This window comes from Mustela nivalis, assembly GCF_964662115.1.
Source record: "Mustela nivalis genome assembly, chromosome: 2".
Taxonomy (NCBI): domain Eukaryota; kingdom Metazoa; phylum Chordata; class Mammalia; order Carnivora; family Mustelidae; genus Mustela; species Mustela nivalis.
The window spans coordinates 156489909-156504923 of record NC_139021.1 but is presented as its reverse complement, the minus strand read 5'-3'; the positions used below and the strand labels follow the sequence as shown (position 1 = coordinate 156504923).

Below are 15015 nucleotides of genomic sequence, written 5' to 3'. Positions count from 1 at the left end.
GGGTGGCTCAGTTGGTTAAGCAGCTGCCTTCGGCTCAGGTCATGATCCCAGCGTCCCGCATCCCGCATCGGGCTCCTTGCTCAGCAGGGAGCCTGCTTCTCCCTCTGCCTCTGCCTGCCATTCTGTCTGCCTGTACTCGCTCTCTCTCTGACAAATAAATAAATAAAATCTTTAAAAAATAAAATAAAATAAAAATAATAATATTAATGCATAAAACAAGGAGGAAGGAACTTCCAATAACAAAGCAATATTCCTTTTTTCTGAGCATCAGGCACTAGTATACAAATACAAAACTTTACATACAATTTCAGAGGATTCTCATCTCTTAAAGTCTACCCTAAGAATGACTCTGAGGTAAAAATTCCCTCATATGCCCAAAAGTTTAATGTTTAAGTAAGAAAACTTTTAAGAACTTTAAGTTATTCCTACATGACAAAGGGATAGGACTAGCAGAGAAAGTGGCTAGAAGTTTCTTTCAAAATATGCTTATGATTGACTTTATTAACTCCCTGTAAGCAAAGAGTACATGAAAAGTTCTTTCTCCACGTATATTAGGGACAGGAGTTCCTCTTTTCAAATAATGAAGTTTGCTGCAGAATTAGACCCATGACTCAGTACGCATCCTAATGTAGAGAACAACAGAGGAACTGTAAAGATGTTTTATTTTATTAATAAACTGACAGAACTGATCTATCATTTATACTTTAAATGTGAATTACTTTAATAAAACAATCAAATGTTTGTAAAACTAGTCAATTACTATTTTGAACATAATTTTAGAATTCAGCGTACTTTAAAGGAAAGATAAAGTGGGCATGGGATCCTCAGTTGGGAGCTTTAGGTCAGAGGGTACTTGAGAGGAAGAAAAGAGAAGTGAGGATGGAAGGGAAAAAAGTGCCACAGAAAACAAAAATCTTCACTTCTTAATTTTATATGAGGTCTGACTTCATACTCCATTTTGAAAATATTGACCACATTAAGCAGAACATCAGCTGCTCTCCAACGTAAACAACGTATTAAAATAGCATTTATCAGACTTTCAACCAATATACAGGGAAAAACCACCCTTCTAACTCTGGAGGGAATTCCCAGAAGAACGAGAGGTGTAAACTGGAATGTATAAATCATTGAGTTTGCTGGAAGATTCAATAAGGAATATTCAGGATTGTGAGAAGTTTGTAGGAAATTTTTTTTAGAACCTCTCATAGTAACCTCCATCTTGGAACTAGAGGAAAGAAGTAACTAAGGAATACAAATTCATTCAGAGTTTCCTGAAGGTAAATACTTCATTAGAATGGAAAATGGAGAGAAACTTTCTGAAGATCTTAGCTGATGACAATTGTGCTTTGTGGGCAGAGAAAAGAAATGTCTACAATAATTTCAAGGAGAAAGAAAAATGGAAAAATCTAAGAGATGGAGCTATTATATACCATCTTATATGGGGTATAATTTTTACTATATAATAATGAGTTTCTTTCTCCAATTTTAGTAATTCAATGAAATTTTAGTAAAACAAGACTGTACCAAGGAAAGATGCTTGCAAATCTAATTTTAAGATATAACTTCACATCTTTTTTCCAAATAAATTTCACTCAGAAATTACTAAAATTTTATACAGTTGGTTTTATGGTTATTTGTAATTAAAATTATAACCATGTAAGAATATTTGTCTGGGGGCACCTGGGTGGCTCAGTGGGTTAAAGCCTCTGCCTTCAGCTCAGGTCATGACCCCCGAAGTCCTGGGATGGAGCCCCACATCGGGCTCTCCGCTCAGCAGGGAGCCTGCTTCCTCCTCTCTGCCTGTCTCTCTGCCTACTTGTGATCTCTGCGTCAAAAAAAATAAAATCTGGAAAAAAAAAAAAGAATATTTGTCTGATAAAATACTGTACTCCTGAAACCTTAGAATTTTCAGATGTTCATAATACTTACGGGAACTATTTAACTAACAAAAACTTATATGACACCATCACTTCAGAATGAAAATGAGGGAGAGGGGTTGCCTTACCTATTCCAAATTTAACTTGACCAAAAAAATATGAAGTGTATATCATCAATAAAGAAAAATGTTTTAAAGTGACTTTTTAAAAAATGACATTAAAATTAAGGAAATTAATATAAGACAAGCAGATACTAAATGTCATTCTTCACTAGAACCAACCTTTTCTATAAAAGACTGCATTGAGGAACTCTTCTGCTTGTCTCTCGAATCGAATGATTTTTGCTTGCTCTTGTTTAAGCAGAGCTTCTTGCCCAGCTCCCGAAGCTGGTTCATCCAGACCGACTAAGTGTCCCTGTAAAAATATTTGGTGAAATATTTGCAGAGAAATCTTTCCCCATTCAGTATCAAAAGCACAGATGCAAAATCAAAGACAAATGTTAGTAACAGATAAGACAAATCAGTTTAATACAATTAAAATATTTTAAAAACTTCAAATCAGAATAAAATTTATCTCCACAGAAGTATAAAAGCAAAGTGAATGTAAAAATACACTTTGGTGGTTTTTATTTATTTTATGAATTGTTTAAAATTTACAGGTAAACTCTAATACTACTAAAGGAAAATTTTTCTTGAGCATTCAAATTTATCAGTTCTTATTATACTATATAGCAATAGTTCACACACAATTCAACTCAGACAAAAAGATTCCTTAAACCCTAAATATTATTTGAGAATCATGTTTGCTCTCCAAGTTCAAGATTTTTTTTCCAGACACAAAACAAACATTTTTAAAAGAGCCTTAAGAAGGGAAAACTCAAAGAGAAAGTTATCTAAATTTATAATTCTGTCCCTAGAATACTATTTCATAAACTACAGCTTTCAAATATTTAGAGTTGTGAAATTAATAGGTTAAAACTGGCTCCAGAAAAGATAATTCAAAAATAAGAGTACACTGCATGTTCTAAAGGTAAACATTTCTATTTATGCTTAAAAATGTTTACAGTATAAAAATTTAAGTCCTGATCACAAAGTTTCAAAATGCTGAACTAGACTCATCCCAAACATTCCCGGAATCTGTTCTCAGACTGCAGGAGCACTAGACTAGGTTATTAATCCTTTGCACTTATTTTCACTCTTGTAACTAATAAACAGAGAACTATGATAATAGAAAATAAAATTGTAAAGAAAAGCAAAGTACATGTTTTAAGTGTTCCTTAAGTTCCAGCATATGTAAATTATTGCAATGTATCACCATGTGCATTTACTTATGTCATGGAAAACTAAATGTACTCTAAATAAGAAAATAAGGACATGCCTTGACACAATGAAAAGTAAATAGTAAGCAAGACACTGAAGACTATTTTAATTCACAGTTTTCTTAAAGATTTCAAATACACCCAATGATATTTGAAACCAGCTTTTTATGATTCCCCCAACATCCAAACTGTGTTGACACCACATTTAGCATCAATTATACATTACAAATAGTTTCACATAAAGAACTCTCTTGCATAAATCAAACTAAAATCATCCCACATAATTTCTGTATTACACATACTAAGTCTGCCACATAAAGAAAATATTGTTATAAATCATTATAAAAACATTATAGTTTTATTTGCCAACATTCTCTTTTTATTAACTTTTGAAAATGAATCATAAAATAATGTGATTTTGATACAGATTTAACATCTAAAAGGTATTAGGAATAGGTATTAAAGAGTCCAATAAAATCCTCAATTGCATTATACTTTAATGCCATTTCATTGTTTAGTGCCTTTTAAAAAATGAGACATTACATGGCATGAACTGTACTTAACTCCTTAGTGTTCAGTTAGACCTTGAGCAGAGTATCTACGTTTATTTTTCATGTTTAGAACACTTGTATTATCTTAAAGAGAGAAGATGTTAGTTGAAGGATGAATTGTACACAGGGTAGTTCCAGTGAGTGATTCTACATACATGTTTACAAAAATTTTGTATTTTTCCCCCAAGTTTTAATTTAAATTCCTGCTCACTAATATGCAGTACAATATTCGTTTCAGGTGTAGAATTTAGTGATTCAACACTTACAAACACCACCTGGTCTCATAAAAAAATATGGAACACCTCATGAATCTGTGGGTCACCCGTACACAGGGCCATGCTAATCTTCTCTGTATTGTTCCAATTTTAGTGTATGTGCTGCCCAAGTGAGCACAGAATATCTACATTTCAACCATGTTTAATGTTGCATTCAGGCTACTGTTTTATTTAAATCAACTCACAGCAACTAACAGTACTCAGTAAAGGAGGTGCTACCTGTTTTTTCTTCAATTAAACAGTTTTAACCAATTTAATCGACCTGGACACTGAAACATATAGATAACTTTCAACTTGTTCACATTAATTAGTCACACCTATTTGTTTTGTTTTTAAAGGTTTTACTGAGATGTAATGCATATACCATATGATTCGCCCATTTTAGTGTAAAATTAAATGGTTTTTTTGGTAGGTTCACAGAGATGTGGGACCATCACCATAATAAATTTTAGAACACTTCTGTACCCCAGAAGTAAACCCGTAAATTAACAGTTAGCTACTCCCCATTCTCCCATTTGCCCAACCCTGGGCAACCACTTTATTACTTTTTGTTTCTACAGACCTGCTTATTCTAGGCATTTCATATAAATGGAATTGGGCAATATCCGTGTGTGTGTGTGTGTGTGTGTGTGTGTGACTTCTTCCTCCTAGAATGTTTTCAAGGTTCACCATGTTGTAGCATGTACCAGTACTTCTTTCCTTTCTAGCTCCAAACAATATCCCATTGTATGGCAATAGCCCGTTTTACCCAATCATCCGTTGAGAACCATTTGGGTTTCCACTTTTTGGCTATTACGATATAAATAACACTGCCTTTAATATTTGTGGGCAAATTTTTGTGTGGATGTGTATTTTCATTTCCTTGGATATGTATTTCAGAGCGGAATTTCTGGATCATGTCTTAATTATGTTTACCATTCTGAGGAAGTTAAAAAAAAACACAACTATCTTCCAAAGCGAGTACACCATTTCATATTCTCAACAGCAATGAGGGTTCTGACTTCTCCACATACTCATGAACACTTGTTATCTTTTCATTACATCTATTCTAGTACACAAGAAGTGGTGTCTCATGGTTCAGATTTATTTCCCGAATGACTACTGATGCTGAACATCTAACTGCATTTAAATACCTTCTTTGGAGAAATGTCTATTCATATGTTTTGCCCAGTGTTTAATTGGGCTATCTACCTTTTTAATGTTGAGTTTTAAGACTTCTTTATATTCTGGATTTAAGACCATTATCAGATATAAGATTTGCAAATATTTTCTGCCATCAGTGAGCTTATCATTTCATTGATGCTACTAACTGTCAGCAGTATAAAAGCTAAAAAAAATTTTTTAAGGATCCATTTAATTAATTAATTATAGAGAGCACAAGCAGGGGAGCAACAGGGAGAAGGAGGGGGAGAAACAGGGAGCCTGATGCCAGACATGATCCCAGCACTCTGGGATCATGACCTAAGCTGAAGACAGATGCTTAACTAAGCCACCCAGGCACCCCCAAAATGATTTAATTTTAATACATTTCAATTTATCTTTTTTTTTTTTTTTTTTTTTTTTGGACATTTGTGCTTTGGTATTGTATCTAAAAAACTGGTGGCTAACCCAAGGTCATGAAGATTTACTCTTACGTTCTAAATGTTGTATAGTTTTAGAACTTACTTTTAGGTATACGATCCATTTCAAGTAAACTTTTGTGTATGGTATTAGAAGATGTCCAAATTCTTTTGTCAAGAATCACTAGCCGTGGGTGCCTGGGTGGCTCAGTTGGTTACGTGTCTGCCTTTGGCTCAGGTTATGATCCCAAGGTCCTGGGATCAAGTCTCACACTGGTCTCCCTGCTCAGCTGGCAGTCTGCTTCCCCCTCTCCCCCTGCCTCTCTCCCCTGCCTGTACTCTTTCTCACTCACTCCCTACAAAACAAAACATCTTTGAAAAGAAATGAATTACTAGCCATAAATCTTATTTCTGGATACCCAATTCTATTCTACTGATTTACATTTCTCATCTGTAAGCCAGTAACACAGTACGTTGATCACAGTAGTTTTGTAGACAGTTTTGAAACTGTGAAGTTTAAGTCCTCTCTTCTGGCTCGTCATGCATCTCTTGAATTTCCATATGAATTTTAAGATCAATTTCTCAATTTCTGCAAAGAAGGCAGCAGAGGTCTTGACAGAGAATGCAATGAATCTGCAAGCTATTTTGGGAAGCAGTGCTATCTTTTTAACATTAAGTATGTTCCAATTCATGAACATTGAGAGATCTTTCAGTTTTTTCAGACCTTCTTTATTTCAACATTTTTTTTAAATTTACGGTGTATAAGTCTTAAACATCTTAAAATTATTCTTAAGTGGGGCACCTGGGTGGCTCAGTGGGTTAAGCCTCTGCCTTCGGCTTAGGTCACAATCTCAAAGTCCTGGGATCAAGCCCTGAATTGGGCTCTCTGCTCAGCAGGGAGCCTGCTCCCCACCCCCCCGCTCCCGCCTGCCTCTCTGACTACTTGTGATCTGTCAAATAAATAAAATCTTAAAAAATTATTCTTAAGTGTTTTATTTTTTTTGGATGCTACTGTAAATGGAACTGTTTTAATTTTCACGTTCAGATTATTCATTGCTATTTGTCTAGAAATATCACCATTTTTTTAAATGCGGTATTCTACAACCTTGCTGAACTTACTAACTCTAATAGTGTTCTGTAGATTCTTTAGGATTTTCCATATACAACATCATGTCATCTACAAATACACTTTTTGTAATCTGGGTAACTTCGGTTTCTTTTTTTTTATTGCCTAATTGCCAAGGCTAGAGCCTCAGGTGCCATACTGCACAGAAGTACTAAGAATGGACAACCCTGTCTTGTCCTAATCTTTGGGGGAAAACTGTTCAGCTTTCCACCATAGCTCTGTACTTTCCTCAAGTCAAGCTAAGGAATTTCTCTTCTATTACTAGTTTCTGGCATGTTTTTATCAGAAAAAGGTGCTGAATCTGGTCACTTTTGGGGGGGGGCATCTACTGTAATGATCATATGATTCCTATCACTTATCCCATTAATGTGCATTGTACTACATTAATTGATTTTGTGATGTAAACCAACCTTGCATTCCTGAGATAAATCTCACTTGGTAAGGGTGTGTAACAGTTTTCATATGTTCCTTGATTTGGTTTGCTAATATTTTGCTGAGAATTTTATTGGTGTTGTTGGTATAAATAAGTGATACTCATCTGATATGTTCTTTTCTTGTGACTTCTCTGTCTGGTTTTGGTATTCAAGTAATACTAGCCTCATAAAATGAGTAAGTCTTCCTCTATATTTTAGATAAGCTTGTGAAGAACTGGTATTAATTGTTTTAAAAATATCTGAAAGAAATCACCAGTGAAGATATCTGGCCATGGGCTTTTCTTTGATCGAAGTTTTAAAATTATAAATTTGATCTCTTTACTTGTTCTAGGTTGCATTAGTTTCCTAGGGCTACTGTATGACCACAAACAGAATGGCTTAGGAACCAGAAAAACTTCTTCTCTCACAGCTCTGGAATCTAGAAATCTCCAATCAAGGTGTCAACAGAGCCATGTTCCTTCTGAAGACTCTATGAATGAATCCTTCCCTCCTTTCTCCTAGGTTCTGGTAGTTTCCAACTATCTGGCATTTCCTGGCTTGTGACAGCATAAATCCAATTTCTACTTCCATCTTTACATGGCCTTCTTCCCTGTGTGTGTCTCAATCTCCAAATCTCTCTTCTTATAAAGATACCAGTCATTGGATTTAGTACCCACTCTAATCCAGTATAACTTCATTTTAATCTGATTAATTTGCAAAGATCCTATTTCCAAATAAGGTCATGTTTAGAAGTACCAGGGATGAGAATTTCAACATATCTTTTTTGGGGGTGGTTGGGGTGGAGGAGACATTTCAACCCATAACACAGCTTGGTTCAGATTTTCCATTTCTCCTTAGGTCAGTTTCAGTAGTTTGTGTCTTTCTAGACATTGGCTTATTTCATCGAAATTATCTAATCTGCTAATATAAACATTATTCCTTAAATTCTTTCTATTTCTAGTAATTTCCTCTATCATTTGTGATTTAGTAATTCTAGTCTTTTTTTCTTGACCAGCCCTAGATAAAACCTTTATCAATTTTGTTAGATCTTTTCAAAGAGCCAATCTTTGATTTTGTTGATTTCTCTATTTTCCCATAATATTTCATCGATTTCTGCTCTAATCATTATTATTTCCTTCTTTCCACTTTCTTTGGATTTAGTATGCTCTTCTTTTTCTAGTCTTTTAAGGAAGGGTATTGACTGAAATCTTCTTAAATATAGGCCTCTGCAGCTATAAATTCTGGTCTAGGTGCTATTGGCTACATCTCCTAAGTTCTGGTATGTTTTGGCTTTGTTTTAATTTATCTCAAAATATTTTCTAATTTTCTTTGTGATTTCTTCTTTGATCTACTGATTATCAGAAGTAGTATTTAATTTCCACATGTCTGTGAATTCTCATTATTTCTCTATAACTGATTTCTGGTATCATTCCTCTGTAGTGGGAAAACATTTTATATGATTGTAATCCTTTAATTTTTTAAGACAAGTAGGAAGTTTTTCCTGGAGAATATTCAATGTACAGTTGAGAAGAATGAGTATTTGTTCTTTTTTGGTTGGAGTGTTCTACATAAATATCATGTTAGGTCTAGTTGATATATAGTGTTGTTCAAGTCTTTCTTCTTTGTTGATCTTGTGCCTAGATGCTTTATCCATTATTGAAAGTGCACTATTAATATATCCAACTATTGCTGTAGAACGATTTCTCCCCTCACTTCTGTCACATTCCACTTCATGCGTTTTGGGGCTCTGTTGTTATGCAAGGATGTAATTATGTCTTCCTCATAGATTTACCTTTTTATCATTAATAAATGTCCTTCTTTATCTTGAGGTCCACTGAACTCTACATCACTAGCACTGTGCAGCCTCTGATGTGACTTCTCAGGGGATGCAGTCTTGAGCATGCAGTCTCCCTGTCCACCAGGAATGACTGTGGGTTCAGTCAGACTCTCTGGCAGTTTCTTTCTCAGGTTTTCCCTTTACAAGCTTCTTGCTGATCTGCCTGCAGTGGTATCACACATCCAGCTGTTAGCCTCTACTAATTGTTTCACTGGTGTGTTTCTGCAATACCATGGCACATGAAATGTACTACTCTCTATTCCAATAAAAGCAGGCTCTCTTTGCCAGTCTTTGAGGCTTATTCCAATCCCAGGAAGGCTCTTTTGGCTATCTTTTTTTTTTTTCTGGTTCTCTCTTTTCTGGTGAAAATTCTAACTGGTCTGCCATTTCACTTGTTGCTACTAGAACCATTTACCTAACAGCGTCCTATTAATTGTTCACCACAAAAATCTTCATCATTTTCAACAACTTTTTGTAAGCTCTATTCCAAATGAAGTCAGTTCCCTTAACTTGGTCTCAAAGCCTGCCTTTCCCTTTGGAAGAAGCTTTGTGCCAATACACAGAAAAGGGGGACTGGGACAATGACCCACTTCTCTCAGAGTGACATCTGTGCTTTATGAAGGGGGTGCTGGATGACTTGCCTTTCCTGGCACAGAACTTCCACCTTTGAATGATGCCTGGCCCAAATCTCAGTATTCTCAACCTGTTGCGCCTGGAGTAGATGTCCTACTCTGCGTAAAGGATGAATGAATGAAGGGAGTGCTAGGCTTTTTGACCTCAGCTGCATGAAAGCAAGCAGCTGCAACACGAAGCTAAAAGGTACAAGAGAAGCCCACAGTGTGCTCCTCCTTCTCACAGCAGCACTTCCCTCAAACTGAGCTCAGTAAGGTGGGTGGGAGTGGGTCACGGGTCAAATGCCAGAGTCCCATTGTTCCTACTGATATTTAGATATTTTTGAACAAATGATTCTCCATTTGCTGTATGCCCTTAAGATAGTTATTTCCACAGTTTAAATGGTTGTTTTAAATGGTTGTTTTCACCAGTCAAATGGTTATTTTATTATTATCCAGAATAATAACCAAAGAGGAAAAATATAACACAGTATCACATAATTTTTTCAACTGCATCTGATTAGCAAGTTAAAAATTTATTAATTATCTTTTACTACCTTTTTTGGGAATGGCAATGAAACAAATATCCAAAAGATGTTTTCAAATAAGTTTATACTTTTCCCTACAACTTAAGAGTTGCTATCTCTTTGTACTACTAGAAATGATCAAAGGAAATTCTTTAGGCTAAAGGAAAGGAATACTATAAAACACTTCTGAGGGAAATTAAAGAAGATACAAAGATGATATAAACTATGATCATAAACTTGGAAGACTCAATGTTGCTAATATGGTAATTTTCTCAAAATCGCTCTACAGGTTCAATGGAATCCTAACCAAAATCCTAAAAAAGCTTTTTCAAAAACTGATATATTGATTCTAAAATTTATGTAGAAAGACCTAGATTAGCAGAACAAGCCTGAGAAGGAAAAACAAAGCTGGAGAACCTGTACTATTTGATTTTCAGACATAAAGATCCACTAATCAAGACACTGTGGTATTGGTATAAAAATAGACCTATAGTTCTATGGCAAGTAACAGAGCCCAGAAACATACTGACAGATATACTGTCAACTGACACAACAAAATACCAAGGAATTTAATAGGGGGAAAGAATGTCTTCCCAACAAATGGTGTCAGAACAACTGGATTATCTTACAAAAAATAATAAACCTCAACATTTAAATTAAGTCACACCATAGAGAAAAATTAATTAGAAATGGGTCTGATATCAAAATATAAGAGTCACCACTAACAAGCTTCTAAAAACAAGCCTGAGATTTTCTTGAACAGGACATAAAGAACATGAATTTTAAAAGAAAAAAATGACAAAAAGTCTTATATAGAATGTAGAAAGGACTATTACCACTTAGTAAGTTTTGAAAAACAAAAAAAAGTTCCAAGCAAATGTTCCACATACGGTATGTATAAAGACGTCCAACGTCACTAATCACGGAAATGAAAATTAAAATCGCAGTAAGACACCATTACAGACCCACCAGAATGTTTAAAGTTAAAAACAGACTAACAATATCAGATGTTGGCGAAATGGAGAACATTAGAACTCTCATACATTGCTGATGGAATCACAAAATTGCTGAATTAATCTGGTGAACCATATGGTAGTATAAGGTTAAATATACAATTAGAATACTACCAAGGTAATTCTGATTCTAGGTATTTATCCAAGACAGATGAAAATATATATCCAAAGGCTTATACATTAAGTCTAACAGTCAAAATCTGGAAACAATTCAGAAGTCCATAAAAAGGTGAAGGGATAAACAAACTGTTGCAGATATATGCTATGGAGACCTACTCAGCAATAAAAAGGAATAAGAGTATATATAAAAATATATCAAAAAATTATACTAAATGAAAGCAGTCAAACCAAAAAGACAACATACTGTATGACTCCTATTATATAAAATTCTATCTAGAAAAGGTAAAACTTGAGTGACTGAGCTGGAGGGTCCAGGAAAGGGACTGACTACAAAGGGACATGAGAAACTTTTCAGGGTGAGGGAAATGTCCTGATCTTGACTGTGCTGGTAGTTATACAACTGTATACATTTACCAAAATCTATTAATCTGAAATCTTAAATGGATTAATTTTGCTATATGAATATTACCTCACAAAAATCATTAAAAACAGGTTTACGGTATTAAAGATACAAGACACTGAACATATCACTGATTTCTGGCACTTGAAATCAAACAAATAATGCTCACTGACATTTTTAGAGTCATGAAGAAATGTGACACTTATTTTCAAAATCTCATATAAACATCCTTCTCAAGCAAGCACATTTTTAGGTTGAAAACCAGTATTTTTTACTTGCCATCTACTTTTTGCATAGTAATCTGGATATACTGTCAGTCACCATGAACTGTTGGCTTTTCACTATTTTTGCTGTATCTTACTTAAGATGTAAAGCAGGATAAGGAGGCTGAGTCTTGCCCAAAAGCTGGTCTCTGTTAAGAAGATTGTATACAGACTAGCCAAACTTTTGAGGAGTTTGGCTAACTCCCCCCAAAAGGGGATATGTGTATCACCAAAAGAACCAGAACCCCCCCAACCAAAAAAACCCCAATACTGGAGCAGGGAAAAGGCAAGATGAATGTAGACTATCTTGCTGTACCATAAAGTATTAAAGCTCAAAAAATTATGGGGACATGTCAGAAGGACACAGTAGGTGGGCTGGAAAATCTGGGAATTTTGACTTCAAACTGACAGAGGGAATGGGAAAGCTCTTCTTCACAGCCTAAAAAAAACAAAAAAATGTACAGGAATAATAGAAAAATAACAATTTTCAAGCCGTCAGAAAAATGACTGATTCCAGCAAGAAATTACCACCAATACCAAAACTAAAGTGGATGAAAGTTTAGTAAAGAAGAAAGAATTACGTAATCTCAAAGTATCTCTTCACAAATTATATTAATTACAAGGAAAAAAAGAACCACTTCCGTGGAGAAACCTAGTGAACATCAATCCTGTCAATGATCAAAGTAAGTAACACCTACCAAACTAACATTGTGGGGAGCCTGGGTGGTTCAGTGGGTTAAAGCTTCTGCCTTTGGCTCAGGTCATGATCTCAGGGTCCTGGGACTGAGCCCCGCATCGGGATCTCTGCTCAATGGGGAACCTGCTTCTCACTCTCTCTCTGCCTGTCTCTTCTGCCTACTTGTGATCTCTGCCTGTAAATAAATAAATAAAATCTTGAAAAAAAACTAACATTGTGGGGCGCCTGGGAGGCTCAGTCGTTAAGCATTTGGCTTTGGCTCAGGTCATGATCTCAGGGTCCTGGGACAGAGCCCCACATAGGACTCCCCGCTCAGAGGGAAGCCTGCATTTCCCTCATCCACTCCCCCTCCTTGTGTTCCTCTCTCGCTTTGTCTCTGTCAAATAAGTAATTAAAATCTTAAAAAATAAATTGAAAAATAAACTAACATTGTGTGCTTCATGATGTAATGCACTGACAAGGATACAACAGCACTTATTTAATACCCTGCGATAAGATCATCACATGAATTTAATCATGAAGAAACATCACAAAACCTAAACTGAAAGATAATCCACAAAACAAATGACCTGTACTCTTCCAATATGTCAGTGTCATTAAAAATAAGTAAATCTGGGAAAAAAAAAGTAAATCTTGAAAAATAAAATAAGAGGAAAACAGGAAAGGAGACAAACCATAGGAGATTCTTAACTATAGGAAACAAACTAAGGGTTGCTGGAAAGGATAGGGATGGTGGGGTGGGGTAACTGGGTAATGGGCATTAAGGAGGGCACTTGATGTAATGAGCATTGGGTGTTCCACGCAACTGATGAATCACCAAATTCTACCCCTGAAACTAACAGTATATGTTAACTAAATTGAATTTTTAAAAATTAAGATAAATAATAAATCAGTCTGAAGAACCACTCTAGATTAAAGGAGACTGTAGAATAGAAAATCAAATTCAATTAGTGAATTAATTTTGAAACTATAAAGTCAATGGGACAACTGGTAAAATCTGAATGAGAGTCACAGATTAAATACCGTATTAAAGTTAACTTGACTGATTTTTGGTAAATGTACTGTGTAGTTTAGTAGGTGGATACCCTTATTCTTAGGAAACAGGGAAGTGTATAAGGAAATATGGAGGAAGAGACAGGTATGAGGAGTATGAAGTCTGTAACTTCCGATATGGTTCAGGAAGACTTTTTATGTATTAATTCAGAGAGAAAGACTGAAAATGAGTATTAAGGCAAATGTGGCAAAATGTTAACAACTGGTAAATCTAGGTGAAGGGTACTTAAAAGTTTTTATACTATTCTTGGAGCACTCAGGCGGCTCAGTTGGTTAAGCGTCTGGCTTTGGCTTAGGTCATGATCTCCTAGGGTCCAACTACTCAGTGAGGGAGTCTGTTTCTCCCTCCCTCTTGCCACCCCCCTCACTGTTTGTGCCTTCTCTCTCCCCCACTTTCCCTCAAATAAATAAAATCTTAAAAAAAAAAAAAAGGTTTTTATACTATTCTTACAACTTTTCGATAAATGTGGAATTATTTCTGGGGCATGTGGGGAGCTCAGCTAGCTAAGCATCCAACTCTTGATCTCACCTCAGGATCATGCATTCAACCCACACTGTGGTCCACACTGGGCATGGAGCCTACTTAAGAAAACATTTTTTAAAAGTGAAGTTATTTCAAAGGAAAAAGGTAAAAAAGGTAATGTGGACAAATGCTAAGCCATATTTCTCTCCCATAGCCAAGCTCTCCCTTGTCTCTCCCATCCTCTCCTTCATAAGCCCAGCTCTCTCGCCATTAAATTGTATTTGCTTATGTTATGAGCTGCTACAATACAAAGAAGAAAAGCAAAGAGAATAAGAAGATATGGAAGTTAAGAGCTTTCAGGCTTCTCTTAATATCTCAACAACTTGAAGAAGACATTCAAAAGAGAGGAAGACATTTGCTACCAAGGGCCACATAGTAAATATTTTAGTATTTGAAGGACATATACAGTCTCTATTGCATCTCCCCCACCCCTTTTTTAAATAAACCAACTCTTTAGCCTGTGGTTATTACAAAAACAGGCTATGGGCTGGACTTACATAGTTTGCTGACCCCTGACCCAATTATTAGATTTCTCCAAAAACTGTAACAAATGTAGTTCCACTAGTCCCTGAAATAACAAGGATATTACCAAATAAATAAAGGAACAAATGTATGTCAGCATGTAAGTTCGTTCTTAGGGCAATAGTTAATAAAATTAAACTTTAAACAAAATATAAAGATTAACATTTCCTTAAGTTTGTTTCATAACTCTGACATTTGTCACCTTACAGGTTTTGGTATTTTGGAGGGTAAGAATGAGGAAGGACACTTACATAGTTGCTGATTTTCTTTATGAGAGATAACACTTCAGGAAAGGAAACTGAATAAATAATGACAAATTTCACTTGGGAA

At 35.4% G+C, this 15015-nt stretch overlaps 1 protein-coding gene across 12 annotated transcripts in view; it reads right to left on the bottom strand.

Moving 5' to 3' along the window:
- Positions 1-15015, bottom strand: part of LCOR (ligand dependent nuclear receptor corepressor) — a 138520-nt gene that overhangs the window by 43242 nt on the left and 80263 nt on the right. For 9 of the 12 annotated variants that reach the window (XM_082722134.1, XM_082722139.1, XM_082722138.1 and 6 more), the window contains exon 5: positions 2159-2291. The exons of the other annotated variants lie outside the window; for them this stretch is intronic. Coding sequence is in view for 3 of the 9 variants with exons in the window: in XM_082722129.1 (XP_082578255.1) it covers positions 2159-2291 (133 nt within the window). In the remaining 6 variants the exon portion in view is untranslated. The remainder of the gene's footprint in view (positions 1-2158; positions 2292-15015) is intronic. 12 annotated transcript variants of the gene reach the window in all.